The sequence below is a fragment of the Salvelinus alpinus genome, chromosome 3 (assembly GCF_045679555.1).
Source record: "Salvelinus alpinus chromosome 3, SLU_Salpinus.1, whole genome shotgun sequence".
NCBI classification, from domain to species: domain Eukaryota; kingdom Metazoa; phylum Chordata; class Actinopteri; order Salmoniformes; family Salmonidae; genus Salvelinus; species Salvelinus alpinus.
In genome coordinates this window covers 43,555,756-43,575,938 of record NC_092088.1, presented here as the reverse complement: position 1 = coordinate 43,575,938, position 20,183 = coordinate 43,555,756, and the positions used below count along the sequence as shown (strand labels likewise).

Sequence of the window (20,183 nt, the reverse complement as noted above, 5' to 3'; positions counted from 1 at the left end):
TGGATTTGGACAAAGTATTTGTGTGCTTGTGATGGAGGGAGTCTTGTAGCCTAGTTGCCATGCTGAGAATTGGTTGTATATGGAAAATGTTGACAGCTCTCGTGTGTCTCATAACAGCAGGTTGCTAGACCAGAGGTGGTGTTGTTGTTGGTGTGTGTATGAGAGTAGAGAAGACTGGTGGTCATCTGAGGAATGTTCCACTGACTATAGATTCATGCTGTGGAGATAACCGCAGATAGTAATCCCACAATTCCCAATTACATGTCCATCCATGCCTTCCAGTGTCAGAAAGTGTGAAAGGGGGTATTGATTGGCCATCCCACCCCACCTCTGTACCACACTGTGTTCCTCTCTGCTTCTGTATCAGTGATCAGGGGTCATTTTACAACCCATTCGCAAGCCTAGTTTGTGGTGTCCTTCACTGTATAAACCACACTGCATAAGTAAACAACACAAACACAACTTTGTCAAATCACCAGGCTCCTTTCCCACTGTTCTTCAAGTTTAAGCCAGTGTTGTGGACTATAATGTTTCTCGGTACGCTACGATGTAGTTCTTCAAGTAAGATATTTTCAAGTTTAATTTGTTTCAAGTTTCATTTCATTTGAACTTTAGGGTTTGTACCTACTGAAATTGTGCCACCCACCGTTTGTATTTTCCTCCCATACTTTTCCATAAACTCCTCAGAATAGTGTAGATTTCTAGGCCAATGAAAACGTTCTTCCTCTGGGATGTCCCAATTTTCTAGGATTCTATATGAAACCTTCATGACGCTACATCGTTTCCATAACAAACTATGGTCAATCTTTTAATATTTTACCCTAGATGCAGAGGGGAGTAGCCATTGTTACTGTACACAACTCAAGTCAATAACACCACCCTGAAAAACATTGACCGTAGATGCATCTCAAATTTACTTCAAACCTGGGTATTTTATGGGTGTTTGAAATAAAACACAGATTAATACTTTGGCCAAAAATAATGAGAAGTTTATCAAAGAGTTTGCAACAATTTTTTAAAAACATGATTGTTCAAATCTATTTAAAGTACTCTGAAATGTAAGGTCATTTTATCAGTAACTATTGAGAGAACAACATGCTCATAAAATAAGCATCTGGTATGTTTGATTGAGTCAAATGGCCCAATGATGTAAGAGGGTTAGGACTTCATAGCTAGATGTATGTGTCATCTAGTGTTTCATAGCTGAAAATTACCACCGCATTATACAGATGTATGGTAATAACTCCTATAGCCTTTTGAGGCAGACTCTCTAAAGTTAAGTAGTGCCCTCAGGATGGTAATAAAACAAGTGTTCTTTGTTAATATGTCTGTTTGGAAACATTTATTAAAATAATACTGGCTAAATCAAACATGCCACAACCAAACATCCCTAAATGTGAGGAAAGGAAAAACTTAAACGATCGGAATCAGTAATAGAGATAAGGCTTTGTCAAGGAGTTAATTTAATGCAGTGTTTCTTATTCATGGTCCTGGGTGCCCAAAGGGTGCACATTTGAGTTTTTCCCCTAGCACCAGACAACTGATTCCACCAATCAAAGGTTTGATGATGAGTTGATTAGTGGAATCAGGTGTGTAGTGCTAGGGCAAAAACTCTAATTAGCAGGACCAGGATTATGAAACACTGATTTAATAAACTACAAAGAATCTCAAATGAAACAAATAATGTAGCTGATTTTGTCGTTTTAATAATTCAAATCTGTAAAGAAGTAATTTAATATTTTGTCTTACACACATAGAAAATAAGATATAAAAATACATTATAAACTTAGAACAATGGCTGCAAATAGACATACTGTTTTCTCGTAGGCAATAATTTGGGTATGGTTACACACAATTCATGGAGTAAATGCTAAGAGAATCAGTTGAGTTTGACAGCATGGAGTCCTATAACACGGTTGATTTGCACACTCAGAAAAAAACACCAGATCAAGAATAATGCTGTCAAAATAGCACAAATAAAAACCTCTGATAATAGCATAACATGCACGTTATTAAGGGATGGGATTGCCATGCTTTATTGGCTATGATATGTTTTCACTCACAACCAATAAAACCATTTGTTTGCCACCATTATTTTATCACCAATAACATTTTATGTCAAATATTAGTCTTACTTCAAAGTCAATCCATTATCTTAAATAATAATAAGAGGACCAATAACAATGATAATAATAGGTATGACAATAATCATAATCATAATCATTATTGAGAATGCATACTAATTCATCCTTTATAACTGATCAGAATAATATGCAATTGCACAACAGAACAATTTCTGAAACATAATACTGAGACTGAATCTAAACGGCACACACATTAAGACACAATCTGAGACACAGAAACTCTCCATAAACCACTAGAGGCCATTCTGTTGCATAGTAAATAAAGAAGGGGATGTGGAGCGATGTTTTCTGGTGTAGACCGGGAAATACACGCAGGCTTTTACAGTCGACCACCTCGTTACCACAACCACATAAACCCTTCACCTAGAACTACCGCAGATGCCGAGTCAGCAGATGTCTGGTCACTGAGACTACCGACTCAATACTCCTCTATAGAAAGCAAATCAGGAGGGCAAAAAAAGACAAGTCCTCATCTCATGTGATAGGTGATAGAGAACTACATCATGGTAGAGAGCTCAGCTCTACGGGTAGTGGGATGTCTATGCCAATGACAACTCCTACATAAGGCAGTCCAGAACAGCACTTATAACAGTAAAACACAGTCTATTTATAAAGAACCACAGACCCTCCACTCAAGGAAAGGTAAAGACATGCTCGACTATCTGGAGAATGTCAAGAAAAACCTTGGGTCTGTCCTGGCATGAGTAGCTACTACTACTGGATATAATAATTGGGCAACTCTGAGCTGAGGCCCTCATCCACAAAGACAACCGGTCTCAGAAGATTCATGGTGAAATACCATAAGAAGGACAATCAGACATGTTACCGCTCTGTTTTACAATCATTATAATACTATTTGTCCCTTTAGGACATTGGTAGGACTGTGTAGACACTGACTCGGACAGTATTGGTATACTCAGGGCCGGCTCTATCATTTTGAGGGCCCCAAGAGAGATTTGGTTGGGGGCCCCCCCCACCAAGCGGGCACATCTTTTTTGTGGCCCCCCTCTTGATAATGGAGAGACAAATGTACGTTCTAAAGTACATTTCCTGCAATTCTACACATTTTGCCATGGGGTGTAGAGAAAATGTTGCAGTTTTAAAGCAAGTTTTCTGCAGTTCTACAGATTTTGCTATGGGGCGGAGAGAATGTTTTTCAATTTCATAAAACATTTCAGGCAATTCTACTCATTATGCCATTGGGGCAGAGAGATTTATTTGTTTTTACAGTTTTAAAGCTAATTTCCTGCAATTCTACCAATTTTACCATGTTGGAGAGAGAAAGTGTTGCAGTTTTAAAGCTAATTTCCTGCAATTCTACATATTTTGCCCATATTAACCCAATGAGTCCCACGGCGACGCTGGCACGAGTTGGACTTCTTATGTTGCTTATGCCTGGAGCCGGCCCTGGGTATACTACTGGTATACTACTGATATTCCTACTCTATGGAGCATAGGAGGCTGCTGAGGGGAGGACGGCTCATAATAATGTCTGGAATGGAGTAAATGGAATGGTATCAAACACATGGAAACCACAGGAGGTTGGTGGCACCTTAATTGGGGAGGACGGGCTCGTGGTAACGGCTGGAGCGGAATAAGTGGAACGGTATCAAATAGATCAAAACGCATGGTTTCCAGGTGTTTGATCCCTTTCCATTTGCTCTGTTCCGGCCATTATTATGAGCCGTTCTCCCCTCATCAGCCTCCTGTGATGGAAACCATGTGTTTGATGTGTTCGATACCATTCAATTTATTCCATTCCAGCCATAACTATGAACCCGTCCTCCCCAATTAAGTTGCCACCGGCCTTCTGCGCTATGGAGCCACCAAAAAGTACTCTTATGTATGTATGGAACTGTGTCTGTCTAGTGTAACAACAAGGCGGAGGTGACTGACTCCGTCTCGGGGCATCTCTCAGTGGCTGACAGACTGTGTGCACTGACTTGTCCTGTGCAGCTTAAAGGCTGATGACACATTCAGATATCAGAAACCATGAGTAAAATAAGGCACTTTGTCGTTTTTTACACTTCAGTTAAATCCTCAACCCCGAATTAAAATGAAAGGTTGTTTTGGTCTTCACTCTCCATCCACAGAAACAAAACAGGATTGTTTTCATGACATAAAGGGTTTCATTACAAATGTCTCTTTACAATAGTCGAAGGTATAAAAGACTATGTTTTTGAAAAATAGATTTTTTTTCTTTCCCATGAGCACCCATGTATAATAAAAGTGTCTATTTTCTTTACATTGGTGCTCTCCCCCATTTTTTACACATGTATCTACAATTTCAATACATTTGTACAGCAGGTAGGCAAGCATGGCTTTTACATCCTCAAAGAAACAGTTGACTGCAAGATATTTCTTTATGGCAGAAAAACAACAGCGACAATGCCAGGTAACGGGGCAGGTACTTTTCCTTCTATATGCTTGAAACTCTCTGTTTGACCCTAGGGCCTAGATTAAATCAGATGAAGCGTTAACCGGCGATAGCCGACACCCAACACAGCTGATGTTTTGGCGGTGTTGGAGGTGTAACTGCATTGCAGCTGTCAAATTGGTGAGCAGCTGCTCTTGATCATTGTCACAAAGCCACACCCATCCCACTCGCGTCAGGAAGTGCAGGAGAAGAAAGTGTAGGCTATATAGAAATAATGACGCCAAATCATGAAATGAAATAATGAGGATTACATCTCATATTCCAGCGTTTGAACTTGTAATCAAGGCTGCATGGAATTTCTCTTAATGTGACTCCTTGCAGCCAATGGCAATGTCCACTTTATAATGCCAGGAACCACTTGTGGATTTGACATCTCTAACGCAGTTTCACCTCTGACACACAGCCAAAACAACCACTATGCAGATTGTCTGATTGAATAGAGCCCCTAGTCTCTCTTCAAGTCCTGCTTAAATGAACCCTCCTCAGTCTCCATGTAATAAAAGACCCAGGACTTCATTGTCAGTGAAGAGAGATGGGTCATCAGTTGGCAGGGATAGATGTACAGAGAGAGAGAGAGAGAGAGACAGAGACAGAGAGCGAGAGAGACAGAGAGAGAGAGAGAGAGAGAGAGAGAGAGAGAGAGAGAGAGAGAGAGAGAGAGAGAGAGAGAGAGAGAGAGAGAGAGAGAGAGAGAGAGAGAGAGAGAGAGAGAGAGAGAAGTGCATGCATGCACTCGGCAGGACTCACCACGCTGCTATACATTCATAGTCAGCTCAGTTACCATGACAGTGGGAAGGTTACCTGGGCGATGTGGCAGGACCAGGGGGTACGGTGATTTTGGGCGGTCGGGGAGTGGAGGTTTGCATCCTTCTTGATCTTCAGGAGGCGACCAACCGGGTGTTACCAGGGTGTTTTAGAGTGTGGTGTGTTTGGGGGTTGCTTGGCGGGGACTCGGTCAGGGAGGATAAGAGGGGGCATATCAGACCTTATTGCTTAACAATGATTCAGTGCAGGTCTAGAGCCAGTATCTGTCCCCCTAATAAGCAGACTGGGCAGGCAGGAGGTGGCTGCCAAGCCATTGTAGTGTGTCCATTAGTCAGGTGATGAGAAGCTGTGCCTTGACTGACTGTAACAAGCCAAGGCTGCTTTTTTCCCCTTCTACCAAAGAACTGATCTGCGGGCAATGGCCAGGTCGTCATTGGTTGAAGATTTCAGAAGGTCAGAAGGTCAGGGGTTAGTTGCCAGTGGCGGCTGGGGGGGTTAAGAAACAAACAAACAGAAAAGAGAGAAAAATTATAAAAGGAGAGAAACAAAAATGAAAGGAAAGAAAAAAGATAGAGAGGAGATTAGTCTCAGCTAGCGACAGCAGGATGAAAACATGGCTTAACTAATCAGAGCTATACCATGCATCCATTCAATCCACCATGCGATTTCGCCACAACTGTGACCGACCAATCTACACGTGTCACCATATGTTTCCATATCTTCCACAACATGTTCGCTTTGACCGAAGCCAGAGCGCTGGACGCAAAACGCCGTGTCAGAAATGAAAACAATTCATGCGTTCTTCTGTTTGTATAGATAAAGGACAATTCATATGATGGGTTGATTGAATCCAAGAGTGCAGGATGAGCTACTCATCTATATCCTTACAATGTCGTAAAGTCATGAAAGCATGGTTTTACGTAACGTGAAAGACAGTCCCGTCCCCTCAGCTCACGTGTTAAAAAGGAGGAAATTAAAAAAGACAATTACAGTAGTTCTAATGGTTAGTAGCAGTCAAGTAAATGGACAGTAAATCTAGGCAGAGGGAAAGAACCTAATGAGATGGAGGAAGGTAGCGTCGTCGACAACAGTCAGTAAAGTTATTGTTACCTGACTGCTAATAAATATTAGAGCACTTCAGAGGTTCATGAGTCAAGCGGCTAGTAGTGGTGGACGTGAATATTAATAAGTCTCATTGTTTTAGAATAAATTAATTTAGAGAGGATACAGTGAGAAATTCAAGAAGACCACATCGTTGTGGTGGAAAAATAATTTTGGGGCCAAAACAGTGTTTGTCATTTTTTTTTTTTACTCAATATCATTTTTTTATTGCCTTTTCAAAGTATGTTTTCTATTTACAACAAGCATGAAAATCTTTGCTTTAATGATACAAAGCAACACTACATGGTATTTTCTAGAATAGCACACTAGCCATGAGAGTTTAAGCTAAAGCCGTCACTTCAGCCAGTGCCCTCAGCCTAGGAAACAATATACAATTCACAGGACACATAATATAAAATGCACCTGCATATAAACACTGAAAAGGTCCTGTCTTTTGTATAAAGCCCTAAAATATATTAAAAAATAGAGGACATTTTCTAAAGTGGTGCTATAAAGCTGCTATGATGCATATTTGTCTTTCCTACAAATAGCCCTATAGAATAATCCTTGCTATTTCTGACATTTCATATACATTCCTGCTTTATATTTTATATATATATTTATATATATATTTCAAGAAGCCACAAGTAAATACTATTTTCTTTGCAACAACAAAACATTTAAAGAAGCTTACAGTAAAATATTTTTAAAAAAATTCTCAAGTGGAATATTTCTGGTAAATGCATTCCTACTCTGGCAATTTCTCATCCAAAATGGACCCTAGGATTCTCCGTCCACTCCACAGTGGTCCGTCTAAGACGTATGCAGCTTAGATCATATGTTTCATTTCATCGTCTGAGGTTCTGACCTTCTGACTGCAGCAGAGGAGATGAAGAATGCTTTTGACTTTTTAAAATCATTCAGTGCAAAAAAAGATTTGTGCCGTAGTCTCTCTTTTCGAATGAAGCAACAGTCAAACAGATGTACAGAAGAAAAGAAAGGCTTCTTTACCAGATTTGACAACATATTGTAAATCTTACTGTATTAAGAGCTTAACAACTGTATCGTAGAGAGCTGTTGTAAAATGCTTTCTAATGCACTGTAAAGTGTCCAGAGGAAAATCAAAATAGGATATACTGTATACAGTGCCTTCAGAACGTATTCAAAACCTTTTACCTTTCCCAGATTTTGTTGTGTTATAAAGTTGGATTCAAATTGATTTAATTGAAAAAAATATTGTCAATGATCTACACAAAATACTCTGTAATGTCAAAGTGGAAGATTTTTAAAATTTATTAAGTGAAAATAAAAGAGTAATATATCTTGATTAGATAAGTATTCAACCCCTCAAGTCAATACATGTTTGAGTCAGCGATTACAGCTTTGAGTTTCTGGGTAAGAGTTTTTTTCTCTAAGAGCTTTGGACACCTGGATTGTACAATATTTTCCCATTATTCTTAAATAATGTGTCAAGCTCTGTCAAGATACCACCAGAGCATTTTGCCAGCAGCATACCACCCTGCATCGCACCGCTGGCTTGCCTCAAAAGCTAAGCAGGGTTGATCCTGGTCAGTCCCTAGATGGGACACCAGATGCTGCTGGAAGTGGTGTTGGACTCTGTCCTTGGACTCTGTCCCCCCCCCCCCAAAAAAATCCCAATAACTCAAGGCAGTGATTGGGGACATTGATCTGTGTAGTGTGCTGTCATTCATCCCCCCTCCTCTCCCCTGAACCTATTCCCCAGGTCGTTGCTGTAAATGAGAATGTGTTCTCAGTCAACTTACCGGTTTTAAATAAATAACTAAAAAGATGATTGTTGATCATTGTTAGACAGCCATTTTCAAGTCTTGCCATAGATGTTCAAGCCGATTTAAGTAAAAAATTGAACTAGGAACATTAAATATCATCTTGGTAAGCAACAGTGTATATTTGGCCTTGTGTTTTAGGTTATTCTCCTGCTGAAAGGTGAATTTGTCTCCCAGTGTCTGGTGGAAAGCAGGCTGAACCAGGTTTTCCTCTAGGATTTTGTCTATACTTAGCTGTATTCTATTTATTTTTATCCTACAAAACTCCCTCGTCCTTGCCGATGACAAGCATACCCATAACATGATGCAGCCAACACCATTCTTCAAAATATGAAGAGTGGTACACAGTGATGTGTTGGGTTGGATTTTCCCCAAACATAACGCTTTGTATTCAGGAAAAAACATGTATTTCTTTGCCACATTTTTTGCACTATTACTTTAGTGCCTGCCTTATTGCAAACAGGATGTATGTTTTGGAATATTTTTTTCCTACAGGCTTCCTTCTTTCCAATCTGTCATTTGTGTTTGTATTACAATGTTATTGATCCATCGTCAGTTATTTCCTATCACAGCCATTAAACCTCTCTGGTCTTTGTGGTTGAATCTGTGCTTGAAATTCACTGCTCGACTGAGGGACCTTAAAGATAATTGTATGTGTGGGGTAGAGAGATGGGGTAGTCATTTAAAAAATCATGTTAAACACTACTAATGCACACATAGTCCATGCAACTTGTTATGTGACTTGTTAAGCATATTATTACTAGGCTTACTAGGCAAAAGGGTTGAATACTTACTGACTCAAGACTTGAGCTTTTCATTTTTAATTTGTAAACATTTCTAAAAACAATTCCAGCTCGACATTATGGGGTGTTGTCTACATCACCTTACACAACATATCAACTTAATTCATTTTAAATTCAGGCTGTGAATACTTTCTGAAGGCACTGTAAATCTCTAGACCCCAATTGATGTACTTATTTGATAGTGTATTTACTATTTTGAGACCGTTCAACATCTTTGCCAATATGAGCTGTTAAAAAGGCCCACATTTCAGACGCCATCTTAGCTTCCTCCCTGCTTCACCCAGAGTCAGTCTGCCTCTTACACACAGGCTTGACCGTTTGGCCTGCACTCAATCCACCTGCCTCATGGTTCAACCCCCAAACCGCACTGACACGTCAATCATATTATGTTGTATTACCGTCATGTTTGGATAAACCAACGTTTTAATGGTGTAAAACTGTTCATCAGTGTGGGAGCCAAACCTATGAAGAGGTAGATTGAATATAGGCCTTTGTGCAATTTCATCGGATGTTGGTTTGTCATTAAATTTGTCAGTGTTACCTATCCGTTACCATAATTATCATTTATTATCATTATGGATTAAGGTTTGACCTTTTAGTAATAATACCCTTTGTATAATATGCACTTCTTAAGTAATGCCATATTACAGTTATTTTTATATTAATTTATTTGTTTTAGGGCAGATTTGAGCTATCAAGTTTTCAGAGGCAATTCACAGACAGAGCTACAGTGCCGAAACCTGAATATCCTTAGACCCAGTTTGTATATACTGTTAATTATATATGTTAATTGTTCCACATCATCTAGCAGCAAAAAAAAGTGATTCATGAATTGGAGTTATTTAAACAATATTACAATTTAATCAATTTCACTGGGTTTTCAACTTCAACATTGAAGTTGAAAACCCAGTGAAATTGATTAAATTGTAATATTGTTTAAATAACTCCAATTCATGAATCACTTTTTTTTGCTGCTAGATGATGTGGAACAATTAAAATGTAGGTTGATTTATCCAAAAATGTCTGCATGTAGGCAGTTTTCAATTGGCATTTGCATCCTATTTTCTGGCACATTGCAAACATTCACTTGATTGGGTACAAGTAATTATCTGTAGTGAAATGTGATGATACACAGTGTGGGTGTATGTACAAGGCACACTTGGTGTATTAAGCACTAGGGTATAAGGATAAAACAGAGAAAAGGCACTGATAGAGAACAGATCCTGCAAACTCCTTGTTGCTTGCGTCATTTCACAAACGGTTTCTTCTCTAATTACGACCTCGATTATTCTCAATATTCAGTGGGAGTATCTGTTCTGTATGGACTTAGAAGAGAAGGTGTGACATGTGTAGACTTTAGAGAGTAAAATGGTCTGACTGTTGTGTTTGTTTACCAATCTGCAGAATAAAACAATTTCCAGTCTATAGCCTACCATGTGTCCATCCCTCTTTACTTATAACGTCGTTGTTGAGACTTAAAAAAAATACTGTAGCAAAAATGGGAAGATACTGCAGTCCAATTAGACAGTGAAAATCCCCCAAATATGACATGACGTGTTTACACCCACTTCTGTGTTGTCCTCGACAATACAATGGGTCAGATTCTCCCCAAAATAATTTCCGCAAACAAATAAACACAAATGGACATAATTTATCAATTAAAACGTTACATTATCCACGTAAGAAGCTGAAGACTTAAGTGCATTTGAAATAAAATTGCAACCCTCTCGTTGAACGGAGGGGGAAACTAAAACACAGGTCATTTGATCTTCTTTTTTGTTGTTGTTGAAGGGGTATAGTCCATTATTTGTCATCGACATCATGTCAGATGCATAAAGTCATCGAAATAATAGAGTCGAGTAGCTTGTGTGTAAGTTTGTGTCTCTACCTAGATAGCAAAAGCATCATTAGGCTACTGTGTTGTGGTCACGAGTTCTCAGAATCACCTTGTACAGCCCTCCACGTATGACCTCTGAGAACAAATGTATTCCAAATAAATGTTTCTCAGAGGCCAAGACTAGGAAGGGTGTGCAGTATGTTGCGTCACATCACAAACCTGGAACGACTAGCTGAACAATTTGTACATGTTGCAAAACAGATCAGGACCAACAGTGAGCAGGCATTGGCAATAAAACACAAATGCATAAGAGCTAAACTAACCTCTGTCTGCGGTCACTATCCTTTGGTAAGGATGGACCCGCAGCTCGTGCCTTCGAACCTTAGTAGTCACTGCACCTGCTCGGATTGCAACAACATGACCAAAACAAGGATTAGGTCATTTCCTCCTTCGCCGTTTCCATCAAGTCAATTCGTCATATCATCAAGGTTTATACGACCAAACACATGTAACACAATTAGGAAAAATCTTTAGAAATACATGTTAAGGCACAAATTATACTCATATACTTCATCGTAACAAGGAGAAATCTTGGACATAGTAGCATTCGTGACTATGGAGTAACCTTGACTGTAAGGATCCATTGTTTTCTTGAGTCCTTGTTACAAATTTGCAGAAATTAGGCATTTACACACACACACACACACACACACACACACACACACACACACACACACACACACACACACACACACACACACACACACACACACACACACACACACACACACACACACACACACACACACACACACACACACACACACAGAGGGGAGCTTTACTAGTCACATAATCTCAGGTTGAGCATCAGGAAGTGCATCTCTTCAGTTATTCGTTTTAAATATAATACTGATCACTCACTCTCTGGTTAAAGCCCAGAGATGAAAGCTTTTAGGCACATTTGCAGTAGTAAAAAAAATGAACATCTCTTATAAAATAAAAAATAAAAAGAACAGGTAGAAAAAAAGGCAATGAATTAAGTGATTAGTAAAGCGTGACAGTATTGTATAGATTTTCAATCCCAGACATAGCAGTCAGAGGAACAGTGGAAAATATACATATATGAATGTGTGTACAGGATGCACGTACACACTCACACATAATGCATGGCGTTAAGGCCTGTGCCTCTTTGGGGAGGTTTGGCCGGTGTAAACATCAGTAGTGAGGGAGCCGAGCCTGTCTGTCTGTCTGTCTGTCTGTCTGTCTGTCTGTCTGTCTGTCTGTCTGTCTGTCTGTCTGTCTGTCTGTCTGTCTGTCTGTCCTGCCTGCCTGCCTGCCTGCCTGCCTGCCTGTCTGTCTGTCTGTCTGTCTGTCTGTCTGTCTGTCTGTCTGTCTGTCTGTCTGTCTGTCTGTCTGTCTGTCTGTCTGTCTGTCTGTCTGCCTGCCTGTCTGCCTGCCTGCCTGTCTGCCTGCCTGTCTGTCTGTCTGTCTGTCTGTCTGTCTGACTGCTATATGCCCGGCTCTTGGTTCATTACACTCAAAGGCAGCTGTGAAACAAAAGCGCATGTTGTGTGTCAACACTCAGATCAGATGAGGGGCTCAGTAAGGATCCGAGAAACTCTTTTAGCCTTTCGTGGGGAAAGCCATACCTATAGAATACAGGAAGGGAACAAGGAATTAGTGCCAGGAGTTCCTGTCTGTCCTTTGAGAAGGACAGCAACACACACCAGGCCCCTATTCCCGAAGCCATTTTAGGACACTCCGTTTGAGTCGATGCAAAAATGCGTTATACAAAAGGGCTATGTTGTTCACTCACTGACTGTCATTTGGCGTGGCTACACTTGCGCTGAAAGTCTCATTCTGTGAATATTTTTCATAAGAGTGAAGTTAAGACTGTCAGTGTCGGGACAGAATGTCCTCAAATCCCTTTGTGAATAAAGCCTGTCATGCCTAGATGATTTAACTGCAGGTGCCCCATCGCCAACACACACCATCTCCCCCATTGGCTCCGCAACCCCTCTCTGTCGACCCCCTCTGACCCCTCACCGTCCTCATGTTACCCCTCAGGACGCCCCCAAGCCACACCCAGAGAGAGGGGGGCGCCCCCAAGGGGGGTCTGCAGCAAGGTGGAGCTCAGTTCTCCCTCACCATCATACACAAATATATCATCATCATCATCATCATCATCGGGACAGGAAATCAAAAAGGGTTGATCAGTAACACACACGTCACTTTGAACAGACATTAAAAGAGGAAGGGCCGAGGCTTCCCCTTGTGGCTTGTGGTTGCTCAGAGAGGGCCAATCCTCAACCAGTCCAGCGTGTGGTGGCGGGGAGGGAGGAGAGAGATGAGGAGGTGGGTGTGTGTTGTTTGAGGGGATGGAGGGAAAGAGGGAGGGAAGTGGCGTTTCTTTAAAAGGGAGGCCGGTTGGAGGGCTCTCCTCGCTGCACAGTGATGGGAAAGTGACAGGTCTGAAACCCCAGGTAGAGGGGCAGCTCTTCGGCCTTTGAGGACGCTGTATAGGTCACACAAGAGAGAGAGACAGGGTGAAATCTTCACTGGGCTCCGCCGCTCCTCGACCCCCCCCCCCCTCACAGTAACACCCCCACCCCGCCTCACTCACTCACTCACTCACCAAACCCCCCCCTGAATCCCCTCTCCCTTCACCCAGACACACAGTTGGAGGCTTGGTCCAGTGGAACTCTGTTAGGTGGAACTCTTGGTTAGGCGGAACTCTGGCTGCTAATGGCTGACAGGGCACACCCTGGCTGTCTAGAATGTGCTCAACCCAATTGGACAAGCTGCTGTTGACATTTTGGTGCGTTGGTAACAGTTCAGATTTACAATGTGCCTTTGGGTACAGTCTGTCTTAATGGAGTCAAGTCGCGTTTGTAATATGATATTTTCTAAAGGGGCTTTTTTCAAAGCCATAGGGCTGCGTGTGTATGCAGGGACTGGGAGAGAGGAGGGTAAGGACCCTTTTCCGAATGAAACCGCTCCCTCTTATAAATCACAGAGCCAGTCGAGCACTTAACTTCCAGTTCATTTATGCACACATTTCTTAAAGGGCTTTTTAGAGGAGAGAATTGTCTCATGATAGTGAAAAGAAAGATGCAATAAAGAGCTGGAATGTTTTTTCTTTCTGTTGCTGACCCCTCTCTTTCAGTGGTATCTCCTGGGAGGCTGGGGTGGGCGAGAGAAGAGGGAGTGTGGTATTATTCTGAGGGGGGGGGGGGGGGGGGTCGTCACAAAAGTGGGAATGGGGGGGGGGGGGGGGGGGGCGTATTTAGGAGGAGTGGCGCAGGATCAGCGTGGGGGCGGGATTCCACTGGCCATGGGGGTGGTGGTGTTGGTGGGGGGCTGCGGGGCAATCGCAGGGGCACGCATGCTTACCTAACACCCCGCTGGAGTCGATGGGGTACTCCAGGATGGAGGTGGCAGGGGCCAGCGTGTAGGGGTAATCGTACGGCGACGCGTATATGAGGCCCGACTCGGGACCCTGGGTCATGACGCCCGGGTGGGGCGAGCCGTTGGGCATGCAGGTCTGGATCTGTCGGATCAGGGGCATTAGGGTGGGGCCGGCCGGGGTGGACGTGCGCAGGGCGTTCTGGGACATGGCGGCGGGGCCGGCGATGATGCGGGGCGCCTGGGCGTTCGCTGCAAGAGAGAAGGCAAGGGCAGCTGGAGTGAGCGGGAAACACGGGGGGAGAAGGTGGAGGAGGAGGAAGAGGGAGGGGTGTGTGGAGAGACCAGAGGGGGAGGAGAGGTGGAGAGAAGTGGAAGAAAAAGGAGGATACAAAAACACAAGTTAGCATCTATCACACATATCATAGGACACACTCAAAGAATATCAGATAAGTCAGGAACCGGAGAAAAAGCTACATAAACAAACTGTTCGACAGACTGGCCTTAGCTTCCACTACACAACATTTAGCACAATATAAGAGAGGTCTTTAAGGATTGCCTCCATTCAGCTCTAGCACTGTTCGATTCTGGCACAACAGTGCTGGCTGGGATCTGTTCGGCACAAACACCATGCGATTGGAATGAGGCACGCATCTCCCTCAGCGACACAAAATGGACGCCCAGTCAGAGCCAGACCTCTCTTCCTCCTTCAAAAGAACTCAACCGAGTGCCACCCAATAGGACAGCAGGGAAACTAAAGTTACTAAAGAAACAACGAAAAATGCACTGAGGGGAACGCTGAATGTGGCAAGCCAAAAGCACACTCTGTTCAATTCAGCCACTGTGCATGGCACCGCACAACGCTCCTGGGCTTGTCGTGAGCGAAAAGGAGCAGTTTGAATTACACTGCTCCCGGACACACAAAGGGCTGTTCTACTGTGTCAGACAGTGCCTGCCCCCCCCCCTAGAGAGAGGGGCGCGGTGATGTCATCCTTACGTGACTTGATGTTGGCGTCTCGGTAGGTGCCGTTGAGGATGGCCAGCTCCATCAGCTGCATCTTCTTCAGGCTGTCCTCTCCCTCCGCCTGGAGCACAGAGACACAGGAACAGTCACACAGAGACACAGGAACAGTCACACAGAGACACAGGAACACAGAGACACAGGAACTGTCACACATAGACACAGGAACAGTCACACAGAGAGCAGAATATGTTGAACGGCGACTCACGTCTGCACATAAGACTTGGAGCACAGACACACTGTATGATTGTCTCACATCAGTACACAGACACTCAGCTCTCTCACACACACACACGCGCACACACGCACACAGACAGAATCCAAATCAACCGAATGGCATCCGATCCTGCCAGATACCGAAAGACACACACACAAACGTTCCTACCAATTATCAGCAATTATTTACTGAAGCGATTTGGTTGGCAGTTTGAAAAGATCCAGCAGGAGCCCAGATCTAGATTCAGTAGCAGCAGGGTATCCAATCTGCCACAGCATCTTTGATATTTACATCAGCCCTTAATCGCCTCATCTGCCAGAGTAACGAATGGGAGGAGAAACACTTTGTTCATCAGTCAAACTTTTTCACATCACTGGGATGATTCATCTCCACGCCTAGAGCAACAATACGTTTGGAAAATGTAACGCAATGAGACAGAACTTGATCACAACTTTGATTTGGGGAAATGCGGTGAAGATGAGAAGATGAGGGGGCGGGGAAAAGGCATTGACCTGACATGGTACATTCTCAAGCCCCATACTGTGTGTGTGTGTGTGTGTGTGTGTGTGTGTGTGTGTGTGTGTGTGTGTGTGTGTGTGTGTGTGTGTGTGTGTGTGTGTGTGTGTGTGTGTGTGTGTGTGTGTGTGTGTGTGTGTGTGTTCGCGTCGTCTACAGAATCACAGTAAACGTACTTTTAGAAAACACTCTGAGCCAAACCTTCGGGAGCCAAAAACAAAACGCTCAAAGGGCTCCTGTATCTACTGTAAACATCAATACTTTTTAATAAGTGAAGACTGCAGTGATTAATAGCCTATGAAGAGAAGGCACTGCAGGAATAAATCACGCTGACTCTGTATTGAGTCAACGGAGTCTACTGTAGTTCCAGAGGAGGCTGGTATATAAGATCTGGGATGGAATGAATGGAACGGTATCAAACACATCAAACATATGGAAAAACCCCGCTTGACTCCTTTCCATTCATCCCATTCCAGCCGTTACAATGAGCCCGTCCTCCTATAGACCCGCCCCACCAGCCTCCTTTGTGTAGTTCTGTCCTTGAGTGGTACCGTTATGTTCAATTCTCTTTGAGCAGCAGCGTAGCATCGATATAATGTGTGTGTGTGTGTTTTTGGGAGTGTTTAAGGACAATACAGTGTCATCCTCTGCACATTCCTCTCCGATTATACGGTAGGGAGGTGTGGAAGCTTTTCGATCTTGGACAATGGACACCAATGGATGACTCTTGGTATGTTTGGTTTCTAGTCTGCCTTCAGCTTGTAGTTGCTGGCCTGGGCCAGTGAGTGGTGCTGTGTTGTCACTCATATCAGTGAGTCCAGTAGGGCTCTCTTAACACCTCCACTGTTACAGTCTGTATACTGCTGTCAGGGATGCACGTGTGAGAGTCTGTTGACCGTGATTGCTTGGCCCTCTACTTTAGCTGTCAGTGTCAATGGCAGTAGTCCACGAGTCATGTTCTCACATTAACCTACGTGTGTCTCTTCTTAAATCTCCCAGCTAGGAATATCACAGGAGGTTGCTGGCACCTTAATTTGGGGAGAACGGGCTCGTGGTAATGACTGGGGCGGAATCTGTGGAATGGTTTCAAACACATCAAACACATGGTAGCTTTCGCTCTTCTCTACCTCCCCCTCTGCTGTGACAGTGTTGCCGTGGGCCCTTCCCGCTCCCACAGCTAAACGCTGCCAAGCGCAGACACAAAAAGGGCCACTCTCTGTCTCTCTCTGCACAACTCACACAGTAGCACAATTCAGCAGCCGGCCACAGACACTGGAGCGTGTGTTTTTCAGTGTGTGTGTGTGTGTGTGTGTGTGTGTTTGTGTCTTAAACAAATGTATTGTGTGCGCGAGTGCGAGTACCCATTTGTGTTTACATGGGTTCTATTTCCAGGTGGCGCAAGTGTCAAACGCACGTTAGTATGCAATTTCGTCATTGTGAAAACTGGCGCACTGGCTTACGCCAGGTTCTGCAATTGACCTGTCTAACATCAGCAGACTGGCGCTGAGTTGGGAGAGGTGGCAATATTTTATGGGGGGTCTTTTAAAAACAAGCACAAAAGTGACAATTTCATGCAGCGCTAATGCGAAGTTCTATAAGACCCATCCAAAGCAGGTGTTATCAGTAACACAGTTGGTAGTGGAATGGATTTTGGGTGCAGAAGAGGAGCTTATGCAGCCATGACGCATAGTGCCCATGGAAGGAGAGATGTGCCTTTTGTACCAGTAAATCTCGTATTTAGAACCCCCCCCCCCCCCCCCATTTCGTTTAATTTGAATAAAACCGAAGCATAGTCAACCCTCCCCTTAGTCTTGTTTATCCTGGCCATTGTCCAAGTAGCCTATGAATATAGGGTTTTTTAAATAGTCTACTGAGAGTGACTTGAAATATTGGAGGTTTTCTTGCCCTCATGCTTTTTCATTATTCACAATTCACATACCTGCCTACTTCATTTCTCTTGTTCAAGTAGGCTATCCATCCCCATTTTCAAAGAGCGCCCCTCGTCGGATTACCAAAGACTCGCTCCTCTAAACTATTCAGTCCTCTAATAATTCCATATCAACTGCACATTTTCTGGAGAATGTGCCTCGCACAAAGGCAACGATACAATTGACAGGAGCCTAGTATTTTGTGTAGACGTGCGAATGTTATGCGTAAAGACATTTAGGCCCGAATGTGCACGTAGTGCCATGGAACGAGAGAAGTGATTTGTGATATCATGCTTCTGACCCCGTCCTATTTCGAAATGTTGTTGTTGTTTAAAAACCAAAAAAAACAGATTGTTTGTTTTTCGTTTCATTTGATTAAAAACCAAGCCTCCCCTCCACTCAATGTTTTCTTTTGTTTTTGTCCTGCCCAATGCATTTCTCAAATAGTGTTTGGCTCGTGAGACTGCTTTGAAACAAATATGAATCACCAAAGCTTTATTAAAAGATCAAGTTTGAGAGCAGCAACACAGTGAGCGGACATCCCCTTTTTATGATTATTGTTGCCAGCTCCAGTTATTATTTTGGATGCGTGTAAAAGCCACCATAATCCACCTTAATAGTATATACCCACAGGGAGCAAATATGGTGCCTGTAACTGTATTAAGACAAAGCCTATTTAAAACAAGTTGTTTCATTTTGATTCAAATTATTCACTCTCTTTTTAAGTCTTATCAATAGTGAATTGAATCTTGTTTATTGATGTTCATTTATTAATGTTTGGCATGTCCTTGGCTCAGACATGGCAGACATTATGCAATATACAGTAGGCCTAGCCCCTATATCAGTGTGAATACTATGTTTAACAATACAGTGCCATTCAGAAAGTATTCGGACCCCTTGACTTCTTCCACATTTTGTTACGTCACAGCCTTATTCTGAAATGGATTAAATAAATACAATTCCTCAACAATCTACACACAATACCCCATAATTACAAAGCAAAAAAAAGTTTTTTTGAAATTTTTGCAAATGTATTAAATATAAAAACATAAATACCTATTTTACATAACTATTCAGACCCTTTGCTATGAGACTCGAAATTGATCTCAGGTTCATCCTGTTTCCAATGATCATCCTTGAGATCCTTTTTTCAACTTGATTGGAGTCCACCTGTGGTAAATTCAATTCATTAGACATGATTTGGAAAGGCACACACCTGTATATATTAGGTCCCATAGTTGACAGTGCATGTCAGGGCAAAAACCAAGCCATGAGGTCGAAGGAATTGTCCGTAGAGCTCTGAGATAGGATTTCGTCGAGGCACAGATCTGGGGAAGGGTACCAAAAAAATGTCTGCAGCATTGAAGGTCTCCAAGAACACAGTAACCTCCATCATTCTTAAATGGAACCACCAAGACTCTTCCAAGAGCTGGCTGCCTGGCCAAACTGAGCAATCGGGGGAGAAGGGCCTTGGTCAGGGACGTGACCGAGCTCTAGAGTTCCTCTGTGGAGATTGGAGAACCTTCAAGAAGGACAACCATCTCTGCAGCACTCCACCAATTAGGCCTTTATTGTAGAGTGGCCATACGGAAGCCACTCCTCAGTAAAAGGCACATGATAGCTAGCTTGGAGTTTGCCAAAAGGCACCTAAAGAATCTCAGACCATGAGAAACAAGATTCTCTGGTCTGATGAAACCAAAACGTAACTCTTTGGTCTGAATGACAATCGTCACGTCTGGAGGAAACCTGGCACCATCCCTACGGTGAAGCATGGTGGTGGTAGCATTGTTTGGGGATGTCTTTCAGCAGCAGGGACTGGAAGACTAGTCAGGATAGAGGCAAAGATGAACGGAGCAAAGTACAGCGAGATGAAAACCTGCTGCAGAGTGCTTAGGACCTCAGACTGGGGTGAAGGTTCACCTTCCAACAGGACAACATCCCTAAGCACACAGCTAAGACAATGCTGTAGTGGCTTCGGGACAAGTCTCTGAATGTCCTTGAGTGGCCCAGCCAGAGCCCGTACTTGAACCTGATCGAACATCTCTGGAGAGACCTGAAAATAGCTGTGCAGCAATGCTCTGCATCCAACCTGACAGAGCTTGAGAGGATCTGTAGAGAATAATGGGAGAAACTCCCCAAATACAGGTGTGACAAGCCTGTGCTTCAACAAATACTGAGTAAAGGGTCTGAATACTTATGTAAAT

The 20,183-nt window shown here is 42.9% G+C and overlaps 1 protein-coding gene across 4 annotated transcripts in view; it reads right to left on the bottom strand.

The window, feature by feature from the left end:
• Nucleotides 1–1,327: 1,327 nt before the first annotated feature.
• LOC139570746 (KH domain-containing RNA-binding protein QKI-like) overlaps nt 1,328–20,183 on the bottom strand; it is a 105,665-nt gene continuing 86,809 nt past the window's right edge. The window contains exons 5-8 of one of the 4 annotated variants that reach the window (XM_071392886.1): nt 15,295–15,382; nt 14,286–14,573; nt 11,216–11,290; nt 1,328–5,832 (exon numbers count right to left, since the gene is read on the bottom strand). In XM_071392886.1, coding sequence (XP_071248987.1) covers nt 5,816–5,832; nt 11,216–11,290; nt 14,286–14,573; nt 15,295–15,382 — 468 coding nt within the window. In that variant the 3' untranslated portion in view covers nt 1,328–5,815. Of the gene's footprint in view, nt 5,833–10,688; nt 14,574–15,294; nt 15,383–20,183 lie in introns of those variants that run through there. The other 3 variants (XR_011674156.1, XM_071392885.1, XM_071392884.1) reach the window with 3 other exon arrangements.